Genomic DNA, 12,835 nt, shown 5'->3' with positions numbered 1-12,835 from the left:
CATCAGTGGTTGGCAGAACTAGAAGAGTAGTGCTGCACAACATGTGCAGAAAACGGGCTGCAATAGAATATTAAAACATTACATGGATTAGTCTGGCAAACATATTAGGATATAATCAATGCAAAATTTCAAGTTTTCAATATAATCTACCAGTTTCTAATCAATGCAAAATCTCAGTGTTATGGGTTTTAGAATCTTTAGAATGAAAGGGTTTGTCCATGACAAAAGAAACACTGTATTTCATTCATTGACAAGAGTCGATGTTAAATAATAAAGGTAAATGACAAAACACATGAAGCTCGGTTCCTTCTAGCTCCTGAACAGAAACATGTGAAGCTTAATTAGTTTATAACAAAATACAAGAACCCAAGTGTCAAAGCCGGCCTGAAAAAAAAACTACAACGATATAACTCCCAAACCTTGCAAAAATTTCAAAATTGATTTAGGCATGCTGGTAATGGTGCAACTTGTACAATAGCACCTTGCCTGCAGCATTTCCCACAGCCATGAAACCACCACCGGGACTAAAATCGATACTCCGAGGGTAATGCAAGCTCGAATTTGCTGATGGGAAGTTGGAGAACACGGTATATGATGGGATATGAATTAACTTTAAACTGCTCTTCTTCATGTTTGAACAAATTGCTAATATTTGAGAATCATGATTAAATTTCATGAAATCCACTTTAGTAGTCAAATTAGCAATGGTCTTGATAGGCTTTCTCTTTCCCCCAAGAAATTCCTCTCTGTTGTAAATATTCACAATTCCACTGTCTGATCCAGCAGCAAAATGTGTCCCCCCTGGAGAAGTACACAGAGCAGAACTGTTTATGCAACCTTCATCTACACCTTTATGTAAGCAAGTCATAGTTCTAAGATCCCAGTGGTAAACTTGGCCATCACCACCAGCACTCAATAAGTGCTGTCCATCCTCAGCGAAAGCTAAAGAACGGATCGTTCCATTCATCTTTAAAGTACCAACTAACTGCTTCGTTTTTGTTGAAACCAATAAGATATAACCTTCATTACCCACAAAGGCTATCAATTTAGAATCAGGAGACACCTCAAAAAATTCCAAACTCTTCTCTTCCCTACCAACCAACGGACCAATCTTATCAACTTTAGCCTTGACCAAATCGAAACTGTAAAAGAACTTTCTTCTTCCAGATAATATGACCTGGGACCCATCTGGCAAGAAAGATGCCTTTCGAATGGGGCATTCTTCAAGGAAGATGCTTTGAATTTTGGTGTTCCGTTTTCCATCAACTTGGAAAAATCTGAGCTTCCGGTCCAATCCTGCAGTAAGAAGCAGCTGACCATTTCTATGGAACTGAACCGAATGAATAGGACCATTAGAAGGATCCTGTATATTTGCATCCACAAGTTTTGAGTATTCAATATGTCCTGGCAACAATTTAGAGCTGCTCTTCACAACCAGGTCTTCATTTGTTCTAAGAACATCGGCAAAATCTTCATTTTCTTCATCTGTTAGTTCGTCATCAGAAGATCTATCCCCTTTCGACTTGGAATCAACTTGCGCCCATTCGGTTCCTGGATTCAACTTTATGTGATGAGCCCTCAATCTTGACACATACTCTGACCCAGATATCACACTCTCTTCCTCTTCCTTCCTCAACTTCCTTAATCTGTTAAGTTTGGCTATGTTAACTGTTGTTCTTTCTTCTTCTTCGTCCACCCACACAGGTTTTATTTGCAAATCAGTCTCATCCTCAGAGAAGTCGTCAGCAGCATCTTCCTTGTAAACAGTGAGCACAGTATCTGCGGAACGGTCAGTGAAGAACAAATCTGAACCCTTTGCAGTATCATCAGCATCCACTTGATTATCCTCTCCAAATTCAACAGGGGAATAGAGAGAGCCAAACAAAAAATTCTCTAGCTTTTTCATTTCTTTCACTTGTTTCTTTACCAACTCTTCTCCTCGCTTCTTCTTCTTCAATTTTAGGGCATCAACATCAGCCTCATTCCCTTCTTCAACCTCAGGTTCATCCCTTTTGGTCTTGTTAACCTCTTTCTTAGGGCGAGCACTCTGTGATATTAAACTCATTCTGCAAAATACTCCCAACTGTAACTATATCCAGTCTGCAAATGAAAAGAGAAGATTTGATTCATTCTAGTTACTCGATTGAATTAACATGATATCAATAAATCCAAGTATCCAACGAAGAGAATAACAAAAAACGAGCCAGTTTGGTTGGGATTTGTTCTCAACAAAGCCATTAAGAAAGACAAAAAAATTCTAATTTTCTATGATATTGACACATATATGGGTACAACTTTTGCAATAATAAGAAACTCAAAACAATAAGATTTCTGATTATACTCAAAGAAGCTTCTAATTGAGAAGAGTGTATTTAAAACTCAAAATTGATTTTTTATTCAACTTTATATCAAAATGTGTATAAAAAGGTAATAACTATTTTCGCAATCTAAAAATCACAATTTTAATCTTAAACAGACGGGCCAGGATGACACAGCCGTTCAAAATTTACAAATAAAATGTGGAACTACCTTATTTGTTAATGGTAATCTATGACGAGTTTGCATTGAACTATTATAGTTTTCATATATATTTGATATATATAGGTTGTGCAAGTGAAGCAAGACGAAAAGAACCATAAAGAATGTTATTGTGGTGATATACGATTGAATTTGAATGAAAAAACTGGTAGTAAAAAATCAATGGTTACAGTTACAAAATTCATAAGGAGAAGAAAATTAAGGGAATGAGAAGACACTCAACTGCGTGCGTCAGAGGCGGCGTGGAGCGAACCAAGCAGCAGGAAGGAGGCGGGAGTGGTGGACTGGACCGGTCCCTAAAATGGCATTTGCAAATGTAACATATGATTTAGGGTTTTTGTTGCTACATGCTCATGTTTTGTCGTATATTTTTTTGAAGTATTATTTCCTTGTCAAATGTTAAAGGAGTAAGCTTGATAATATAAAAAAAAATATTTCTTGCAATTGATGGAAACTAAGTTAAAAAAATAATCACATCATTCTTATTTCCTAGTATTAAATATTCAAGATAATCGTATTATATTTTGTGTGATAAAAGAAATATGAAAATGAATTTTAATTCTTTTAAAAAATTACATTGGGTACTATGTAACTTTCTTTAACTCCTACTAAATTTTTTATAATGTATAAAAACATTGTAATAATAGTTAATTAGAACGGTAAAATAGCAATAAGAAATTACACCATATTAGGTAATTATAGGATGTTTTGACTTTATATATAGTATGTAGATATAGATATAGATTATATAAAACATAAATAGTGAATGTTGAAATAATTAGGAATGACGTTAAGTTTAGATGAGTCTGAGTAATGTATTATTGGAACTTGATTTTGTCGTTTTGGAACTTGGATTCGCCGTGAACTCGTGTAGATGTTTGCTGAGTCTATCATCAATGGGTCTTTGGGTACCCACGGGTCGGTGGATACAGAAATTCAGAAAATATTTAAAAAAATTAAAACAACTTACATATTTGTACACATGTTTTATGTAATTGTGTATGTTATTTTAGACAATCAAAAGAATAAAAATAATAATAACAATTTCAAAACACAATTAAAGTGCAAGTACATAACTTTACATTATCACTTATATATATATATATATATATATATATCTTTTTAATAAAAAATATATAATTTAAACTAAGACGATAACACATATCAAACATCTAAGATTCATTCGTCAACATACCACATTTATGGATTAACAAACATAACATCATAAGGCAGAGAAATATGTTTAATTATATTACTATATAAACATATAATATATAAATTTAGGAACTACATATCTCATTACGTCATTATACAGACTCGTTCAACACTAGTTTCAAAATCTTCGATCATAACTATTCATAAGTTTAAAAATGCGGACCTAAACCCGACTCGTTGCGAATATTACTTGTGAGGACTCATAGATTTAAAGACACATTGTCATCCTTATCAATAACATTTTAAAAATTGTTAAAGTATTAGTTAATCCATTTTTCTCATTTTTATATTTAAAGTGTATTAGTTTTATGATATACTAGCGTGTCGATCGGCACTTTGTGCCCATCGACCCGCATTTTTATTTTTCTAATATGTATCATTTTTGCGTTACATTCTTTAAAGAAAAATAATTTAATATAAGAAATGTTACACAAAAACTCAATAAAAACCAAAGATATAAGAAGATTAATCAAATATAGAATTGAATAAGAAAATATGAAAATAAGAAAATTTGTTGAAGAATAATGATATATTGTGGAAGAATGACGAAGGAAATACAAAAGGGTAACTTTGGAATGTGAAAAATTATGCCATGGTAGTTATTTGTAGTTTCCCTTTATATATAGTATAGATATAATGCTAAATAGATTGGTTAAATTTAATCAGTCTTTTTCTCTTCACTAAAAGTTGTTTTAAATTAAAAATAGAATAAAAAGTTTTAAAATCAAAGCCAAATTTGTAATATTCTGAACTACTTGAACAAATTAATTACAAAAGTGTTGATCTTATAGTATAAAGTCTCATTAGATCCATAAGATGACCAAAAAGCCAAAAATTTAATTCCTATAAACAATACTAGTTGGTAGAGACAATCATATACCCCGAAAATAATTAATTTTTTAGGGTAAAGAAATATTTTTGGTGGTATCAAAAAAAAATTACATGACAATTTATTAGATATTATATCACAATTTATTGAATTGTAGTTTTTCACAAATTAAGCTCTTGGGCCGCAATAACAGTCAAAATGTCAAATAAACTAGGCAATACATGTAAATGGACTGAAAATACATATGATTAGGCAAATATGCAGTTTTATAAAACTTAGCTTACTTTCATCTAACTATTTTGCATCAAAAATGGATTGACTCTGTCGGTTTAAGACTAAAATCAGTTATTCGAATGGTCGCATCGGTTGGATCGGCCGAGTCAATCAATTTTTTTTTAAATAACCAAAATGATATTGGTTTGATATGAGATTTTTTAGATATATTGTTAACTTATTTGTAGTAATATTTATCATTTGTTGCAATTAAAGCATAATACATATGTTGTTCTGCAATATTTTTATCTTATTTGTGACATTTTATAGTAGTGAAATAATATTTGTTGATTATTTAATTAGGTATAATAATATTTTTAAATTTCGAATATAGATTTATTAAATAATTTTAACTAATATTATAATTTTTAGTATTTTTGATGTAAACCGAATCAATCATTATTAACTCATCAATCCAACGAATAACTCATTAACTCAATACTCTAGCTAAATCATTGACAAGTCCAAATTTAATAACAATATAATATAGCTTATTAGTGAAAACAATACAAATCCAAACGTCATATGAGAACAGTGAATAAAATCATGTGATAGAGTTACAAAAGTAAGAACAATGAGAAATTTTTTTTTTATTTACCTTAAGATTCAGTAATGTCTTATACTACTATTCCAATATTTTCTTGGTCAAGTCTAAGTATTTGAATTCAAATCAGTGAAATATTTTCTCCTCCTCCTTAAAAAATATTTATTTAAAGATAATAATAATGCATATGAAAAAATATATTGGTGGAGTAGTTCCCATTTAAAATGCATAATAATAGTGAGAAAATCAGTTTTATTATAAAAATATATTAAAATGTTTGTGATCAAATAGAAAAAGTCAATGTCTCAATTGTTAGAGTGAAGCCTGAAACCCGAAATGGGGCGTGTATTTTTAGAGAGACGGAGGGCTTATAGCAGTGTTTATATTAGAGCCCACTCCTTCACTGGGTTTGCATTGCTGGTGGGTTTTTTATGGCCAAGCTTTGGTCTTCTCGGCCTTATCATTTCAATAAAATTTATTTTTTTGGTGGTTTTTATAACTTGAAAAGCTTTACTCTCAAGTTTTTTCAGCCTTATCATTTCAATAAAATTTATTTTTTCATAAAAAATAAAAAATTAGAGGCCACCGCTTCAATGATGACGAATGAGAAAATTAAAAAATTGAAGAAGCAGGAGGCAGGTTCATTGTCTGTTTTTTTTCATATTCCCATCATGACTTATAACCTTAGGTTCCTGCTGTATTGCCTTTATTTGTTCTTCAAGATACTTTTAATGTTGATATCAGTTTGGACAAAGAAACTAATTAAATATTTTAAAGATAATAGTGATGTATAGGTGAGGTCACGATGTGTCAGGTGAATCTCATTGGCAATGTGGCAGCATCCTGTAATCAAGTTGAAAGTATGGCTTATCAAGTCGAAGATTAACTTTTGGGTGGATACTTGTGATAAGTTTTGATTTTCAAATGGTAATGATACTTTTTTCTTTTTAAAATGCGAATCTCATAATCATTTATTCTTTAATTTTTCACATATCGATGTGCGCCTTTTGGTTATTGCATATGGTCTAGGAGGTGCAATTTTCTTGGCCTTGCCACAATTGAGGAGGAGGTATAGCTTGGACTGGTTGCCCTTATTAACGGAACCAGCTTCTAAATAAACCTTATCGACTACTCTTTATTGCATTGGTTTCTTTGATATGGCGAGAATGTAATTAGAAGAATTTCAACCCAAAAACTATAAATACGAGATTACAATTAAGTTTGTTACCTAAAGTAAGTTCTTTTGCCCAACACTAATAATTTTTTTTTTTTAAAACAAGTTAATTAACTATTACTTGATGTTATAATTCGGACTCACATAATAAAGTAAGCATGGAGGACAGAGGCCCTTTATATATAGTATAGATATAATGCTAAATAGATTGGTTAAATTTAATCAGTCTTTTTCTCTTCACTAAAAGTTGTTTTAAATTAAAAATAGAATAAAAAGTTTTAAAATCAAAGCCAAATTTGTAATATTCTGAACTACTTGAACAAATTAATTACAAAAGTGTTGATCTTATAGTATAAAGTCTCATTAGATCCATAAGATGACCAAAAAGCCAAAAATTTAATTCCTATAAACAATACTAGTTGGTAGAGACAATCATATACCCCGAAAATAATTAATTTTTTAGGGTAAAGAAATATTTTTGGTGGTATCAAAAAAAAATTACATGACAATTTATTAGATATTATATCACAATTTATTGAATTGTAGTTTTTCACAAATTAAGCTCTTGGGCCGCAATAACAGTCAAAATGTCAAATAAACTAGGCAATACATGTAAATGGACTGAAAATACATATGATTAGGCAAATATGCAGTTTTATAAAACTTAGCTTACTTTCATCTAACTATTTTGCATCAAAAATGGATTGACTCTGTCGGTTTAAGACTAAAATCAGTTATTCGAATGGTCGCATCGGTTGGATCGGCCGAGTCAATCAATTTTTTTTTAAATAACCAAAATGATATTGGTTTGATATGAGATTTTTTAGATATATTGTTAACTTATTTGTAGTAATATTTATCATTTGTTGCAATTAAAGCATAATACATATGTTGTTCTGCAATATTTTTATCTTATTTGTGACATTTTATAGTAGTGAAATAATATTTGTTGATTATTTAATTAGGTATAATAATATTTTTAAATTTCGAATATAGATTTATTAAATAATTTTAACTAATATTATAATTTTTAGTATTTTTGATGTAAACCGAATCAATCATTATTAACTCATCAATCCAACGAATAACTCATTAACTCAATACTCTAGCTAAATCATTGACAAGTCCAAATTTAATAACAATATAATATAGCTTATTAGTGAAAACAATACAAATCCAAACGTCATATGAGAACAGTGAATAAAATCATGTGATAGAGTTACAAAAGTAAGAACAATGAGAAATTTTTTTTTTATTTACCTTAAGATTCAGTAATGTCTTATACTACTATTCCAATATTTTCTTGGTCAAGTCTAAGTATTTGAATTCAAATCAGTGAAATATTTTCTCCTCCTCCTTAAAAAATATTTATTTAAAGATAATAATAATGCATATGAAAAAATATATTGGTGGAGTAGTTCCCATTTAAAATGCATAATAATAGTGAGAAAATCAGTTTTATTATAAAAATATATTAAAATGTTTGTGATCAAATAGAAAAAGTCAATGTCTCAATTGTTAGAGTGAAGCCTGAAACCCGAAATGGGGCGTGTATTTTTAGAGAGACGGAGGGCTTATAGCAGTGTTTATATTAGAGCCCACTCCTTCACTGGGTTTGCATTGCTGGTGGGTTTTTTATGGCCAAGCTTTGGTCTTCTCGGCCTTATCATTTCAATAAAATTTATTTTTTTGGTGGTTTTTATAACTTGAAAAGCTTTACTCTCAAGTTTTTTCAGCCTTATCATTTCAATAAAATTTATTTTTTCATAAAAAATAAAAAATTAGAGGCCACCGCTTCAATGATGACGAATGAGAAAATTAAAAAATTGAAGAAGCAGGAGGCAGGTTCATTGTCTGTTTTTTTTCATATTCCCATCATGACTTATAACCTTAGGTTCCTGCTGTATTGCCTTTATTTGTTCTTCAAGATACTTTTAATGTTGATATCAGTTTGGACAAAGAAACTAATTAAATATTTTAAAGATAATAGTGATGTATAGGTGAGGTCACGATGTGTCAGGTGAATCTCATTGGCAATGTGGCAGCATCCTGTAATCAAGTTGAAAGTATGGCTTATCAAGTCGAAGATTAACTTTTGGGTGGATACTTGTGATAAGTTTTGATTTTCAAATGGTAATGATACTTTTTTCTTTTTAAAATGCGAATCTCATAATCATTTATTCTTTAATTTTTCACATATCGATGTGCGCCTTTTGGTTATTGCATATGGTCTAGGAGGTGCAATTTTCTTGGCCTTGCCACAATTGAGGAGGAGGTATAGCTTGGACTGGTTGCCCTTATTAACGGAACCAGCTTCTAAATAAACCTTATCGACTACTCTTTATTGCATTGGTTTCTTTGATATGGCGAGAATGTAATTAGAAGAATTTCAACCCAAAAACTATAAATACGAGATTACAATTAAGTTTGTTACCTAAAGTAAGTTCTTTTGCCCAACACTAATAATTTTTTTTTTTTAAAACAAGTTAATTAACTATTACTTGATGTTATAATTCGGACTCACATAATAAAGTAAGCATGGAGGACAGAGGAAAAGGTAGATATTTTGAGAACAATTTGTCATATCATGCATGCATCTGGCTAGAGTTGATGAGGGTCATTATTAATTAATAAAAATAGTTTTGTATAAACATCATAGTGTCATACAACTAAAGACAAAGTAACTAAAGTAAAGAAAAAAGAGGAATGAGAGAAAGAAGTCAAAAAAATACTTAATGATATTCTTAAATCACTTTTACTTCACACTACTTTCAAGACCTACTCCTATATATTCACCATCTATTATTATTATTATTATTATTATTATTATTATTATTTTCAGAATAAATCTTTTGATCAATAATCATAAAATAAATATAAAAAGGAAGATGAGTAACAAGTGATTATATACAAGATAGAACAATTTTAGATATTCAGAAAAGAAGAATATGAGTGCATGAGAGTACAAACAAAGGACCAGCATTCAAAGACAGTCCTCAAATATTGTAGGATTTTATAAGGGAAGAACATGATATGAGTGGGGGCCAAATAATGACTACAAAGAATGTTTCATGAAAGAAGGTCAAGATCCATGTCAACTCCACCCCACAAGAGAATAGAAAATACGATTTATATTTAGGGTAACCCACCACTAACTAGCTAGTCAAATTCTTTAATTTCCCATCTTTTCATCACATTCGCCATCATAATCATATGTTCATCGTCCTAGCTACCTATATACGCCTTTGTTTTCTTTATGGTTGAAATCCCACACATAAATTTTCAAATAAAAAAATTCCAACCCAAGTCATTGAAAAAATAGATGGTCACATGAGGCACACATGCGTCAAATCCAAATTTCTTCTCCTGAAATTAGAAATTAGAAATTCTCTTGCATTTGTGCAAGTTGTGATTGATAGTAAGGAAAATAAAGAATTTTACAGATTTCAAAATGATAGGAAATTAGAGTACTTTGACACGTTTGTATATGATTATCTTTTCCACTTAAAAGCTTGGGTATATTTTTATTTGTTTACATAATATCAAATGAATGTTACCAATCATACAATGATGTGGCCGTAAGAAACCTCAAGAGCATATTATTTTGTTACTCTATTAATATATACAACAGGAAGTTACTATAGGATTAAATAAATTATTAAGGGATCTTATCTTAACAAGAAACTTTTTTTTATCTACCTAAGTTGTAGAATCAAAGGTTTTTTTATTCAATCAAATTTATATTAATTGAGATGACTAATACTTCTGATGTAGTCTGCATCATTCAAATATATATTTCTTATAGTACAAGTCTTTTAAAAATATATCCATATATACAACGAATAGGAGTATAGGACCTTTGGTGAGATAACATTTTCAAAATAGACAACAGTTGATATAGGTTTTGTCCACATGAGGCAAGTGGAAATCTTAGTTGGTTTCGTCCGAAAAGTGTGATGGGTGAAGAGCATTTACATTACAAAAATATTTTAATGTTGGTGGGTGAATAACCAGCATAATATTAAACCAGAGAATATTCGTACAATTAAGTAACATGATATGCCAGAAGAAAAAAAACAGGATAAACCGGAGTTCATAACGGGTTTATGAACTAAATTTTTCATGCTGAACTCCTTAACAATTGTGTTAATTACTATATAAAAAAGTATTAAATAGGTTATGAGTTATCTATGTTTGCCTCTATTGTTCTATGTCATGACACAAGACACTTCTTTCACTCTGTATGTGCCTGTTAATAATGGGCCCTAACAAGCCTATAAGTAAATGACCAAATGTAAGTGATTAGTCTTGTTTAAGGAATAGTTTTATCTTAAACAAAAAATCATGTGACATAAGTCATAATTTGATAAGTCGAAGTTACTTAATAATGCTCAATATAAGTTAAGAGCTGATAAGTCATAAGTAATATTATTTGAATGCATATATAATTTTGGAAATAAAAGTTCAAAGTAATAAATATGTTTGGATTCTAAGTATAACTTTTTGATATAAATAAGTTGATTTCAAAAATATCGATTTAGTAAAAAAATACTAAGAATAAATATTTAATTTCAAAAAAGTAATCTATGAATATTAACATCTTAAATAAAATATAGAATTATAAATATTAATAAATGTGAAATTAATATTCAAAAAATAAGTATTTAATTTATAAATATTGTTTGAATAAGAATACTATTTTTTTTAAATAAAACTTATAGACATTAATAGCCCACATAAATATATTTAAAAATTAAAATAAAATTTTATAAACATTTGATATAATACAAAATAATATTTTAAATACATAATGAGGTTATAAATGTTAGTTGAGTGGGAAAATATTTAAAAATAAAAACTTGTACAAAATATTAGTTTAATTCAAAATATTAATTTTGGAAATATAAAGTATATTTATATATCAAATGAAAATATATATTAAGAAACGATATTTAGAAAAAGTAATTTATTAAGACAATAAAAAATGATTATAATTAAATAATACAAAATTATATAAAAAATGTTAGGTTAACTTTTAACTCAATATATATTATTAATGTGTTAAATATCACCAATTTTAGATAAACGTCCACCCATAGAATATACGGATAAGATATTTATTGTGATAATTGTTATGAAATTCATTAGAAAAAGAATATGAAAGATTATAATAATTGGTTATTTAGAATGTTCTAGTATCGTAAATGATGATATTTACAAGTTCATTATCATATTATATTTTCTTCATTCTCTTTAAATATGTTATTGTTCACCCATACAAAAATCAATAAAAAATGAAGAATTTACTTATTTATTATCTTCTTAGTTTATAGCTTTCTTAGGAGTAGATAATTCCATAATGTTCTTGGTAGATTGCTATTTGCAGTCTATCATATACATGACAAGTAAAATATTTTACATCTCTAGTACACTTGGACACTTATAAATTAAAATGGTAATACTTCCGATGAGAGCATAAAGTTTCCAAAAATTGCAGATACAAATAAAGAAATTGAAATATTAAGTTTGATACTATGCTATAAATTTCGATAAGTTTGAAACTGGATTTAAAAAGAAAAAAAGTTGATATGACAAAATTATATGAATCTAATAAGTTTGAGTATTGTGGATGACGTGGTGTTTGCATACAGAAATTTTCTACTCCAAGATGACAAATGAAGTCAAAGGCTTTCAATATTGGCCATTCATGCTCCTCGATCAAGGTTCACTCTACAAAGTCAACCTCTAATATGATATCAGTTGAGTTGCGTTAAAATGTTATAGTCGGTTTATTCGATTGACTTATGAGTAAACAAATCACTACCAATGAGATGCACAATTGGAACCACTACCAACGTAACAATCTATCACATCAGACTAATTAATCGCGTCCATGTCTCTACGACATGGAGAATTAAACACAAATTAGTCTACTACTTTAGAAAAATTAAAGCACATCCATACAAATTAGTCCATGTTGGTCTATAACTTTATATTAGTCATATAATCTCCTTAATTAACCAATCTATTAATCTAGTTAAAAGAGACAGTTTCATGATGTTTGAGATTTAAGCGGTTAATCAAATCATCATGGTCTTCTGGCGTGCAAGGAGGAGTACGTTTTTCAAAATCTACCAGCGTTTCACTTTGTGGTTGACTTACACAAAATTTCAATGGATCAACAAGTCAAACACGTTTCTGATTAACAAATTCAAACATATGGATCACTGAACCTCAATCAATTACAGGAAGACCATAATAG

At 29.4% G+C, this 12,835-nt stretch overlaps 1 protein-coding gene across 2 annotated transcripts; it reads right to left on the bottom strand.

Annotated features, from left to right (window-relative positions):
• On the bottom strand, positions 216-2,903 carry LOC109351891 (U3 small nucleolar RNA-associated protein 18 homolog). Of its 2 annotated transcripts, none has more exons than XM_019593568.1 (2): positions 2,762-2,903; positions 216-2,100 (listed from the first exon to the last, which is right to left on the bottom strand). In XM_019593568.1, the coding sequence occupies exon 2, from the start codon at positions 2,063-2,065 to the stop codon at positions 443-445; it is 1,623 nt and encodes a 540-aa protein (XP_019449113.1). In that variant the 5' UTR covers positions 2,066-2,100; positions 2,762-2,903; the 3' UTR covers positions 216-442. The 2 variants fall into 2 exon arrangements, with proteins under 2 accessions (XP_019449113.1, XP_019449114.1); XM_019593569.1 differs by having other exon boundaries at positions 2,765-2,903.

Source organism: Lupinus angustifolius, chromosome LG07, assembly GCF_001865875.1.
Source record: "Lupinus angustifolius cultivar Tanjil chromosome LG07, LupAngTanjil_v1.0, whole genome shotgun sequence".
Lineage (NCBI taxonomy): Eukaryota > Viridiplantae > Streptophyta > Magnoliopsida > Fabales > Fabaceae > Lupinus > Lupinus angustifolius.
The sequence above is the reverse complement of the archived record's forward strand: the minus strand, read 5'-3'. Positions and strand labels throughout refer to the sequence as shown.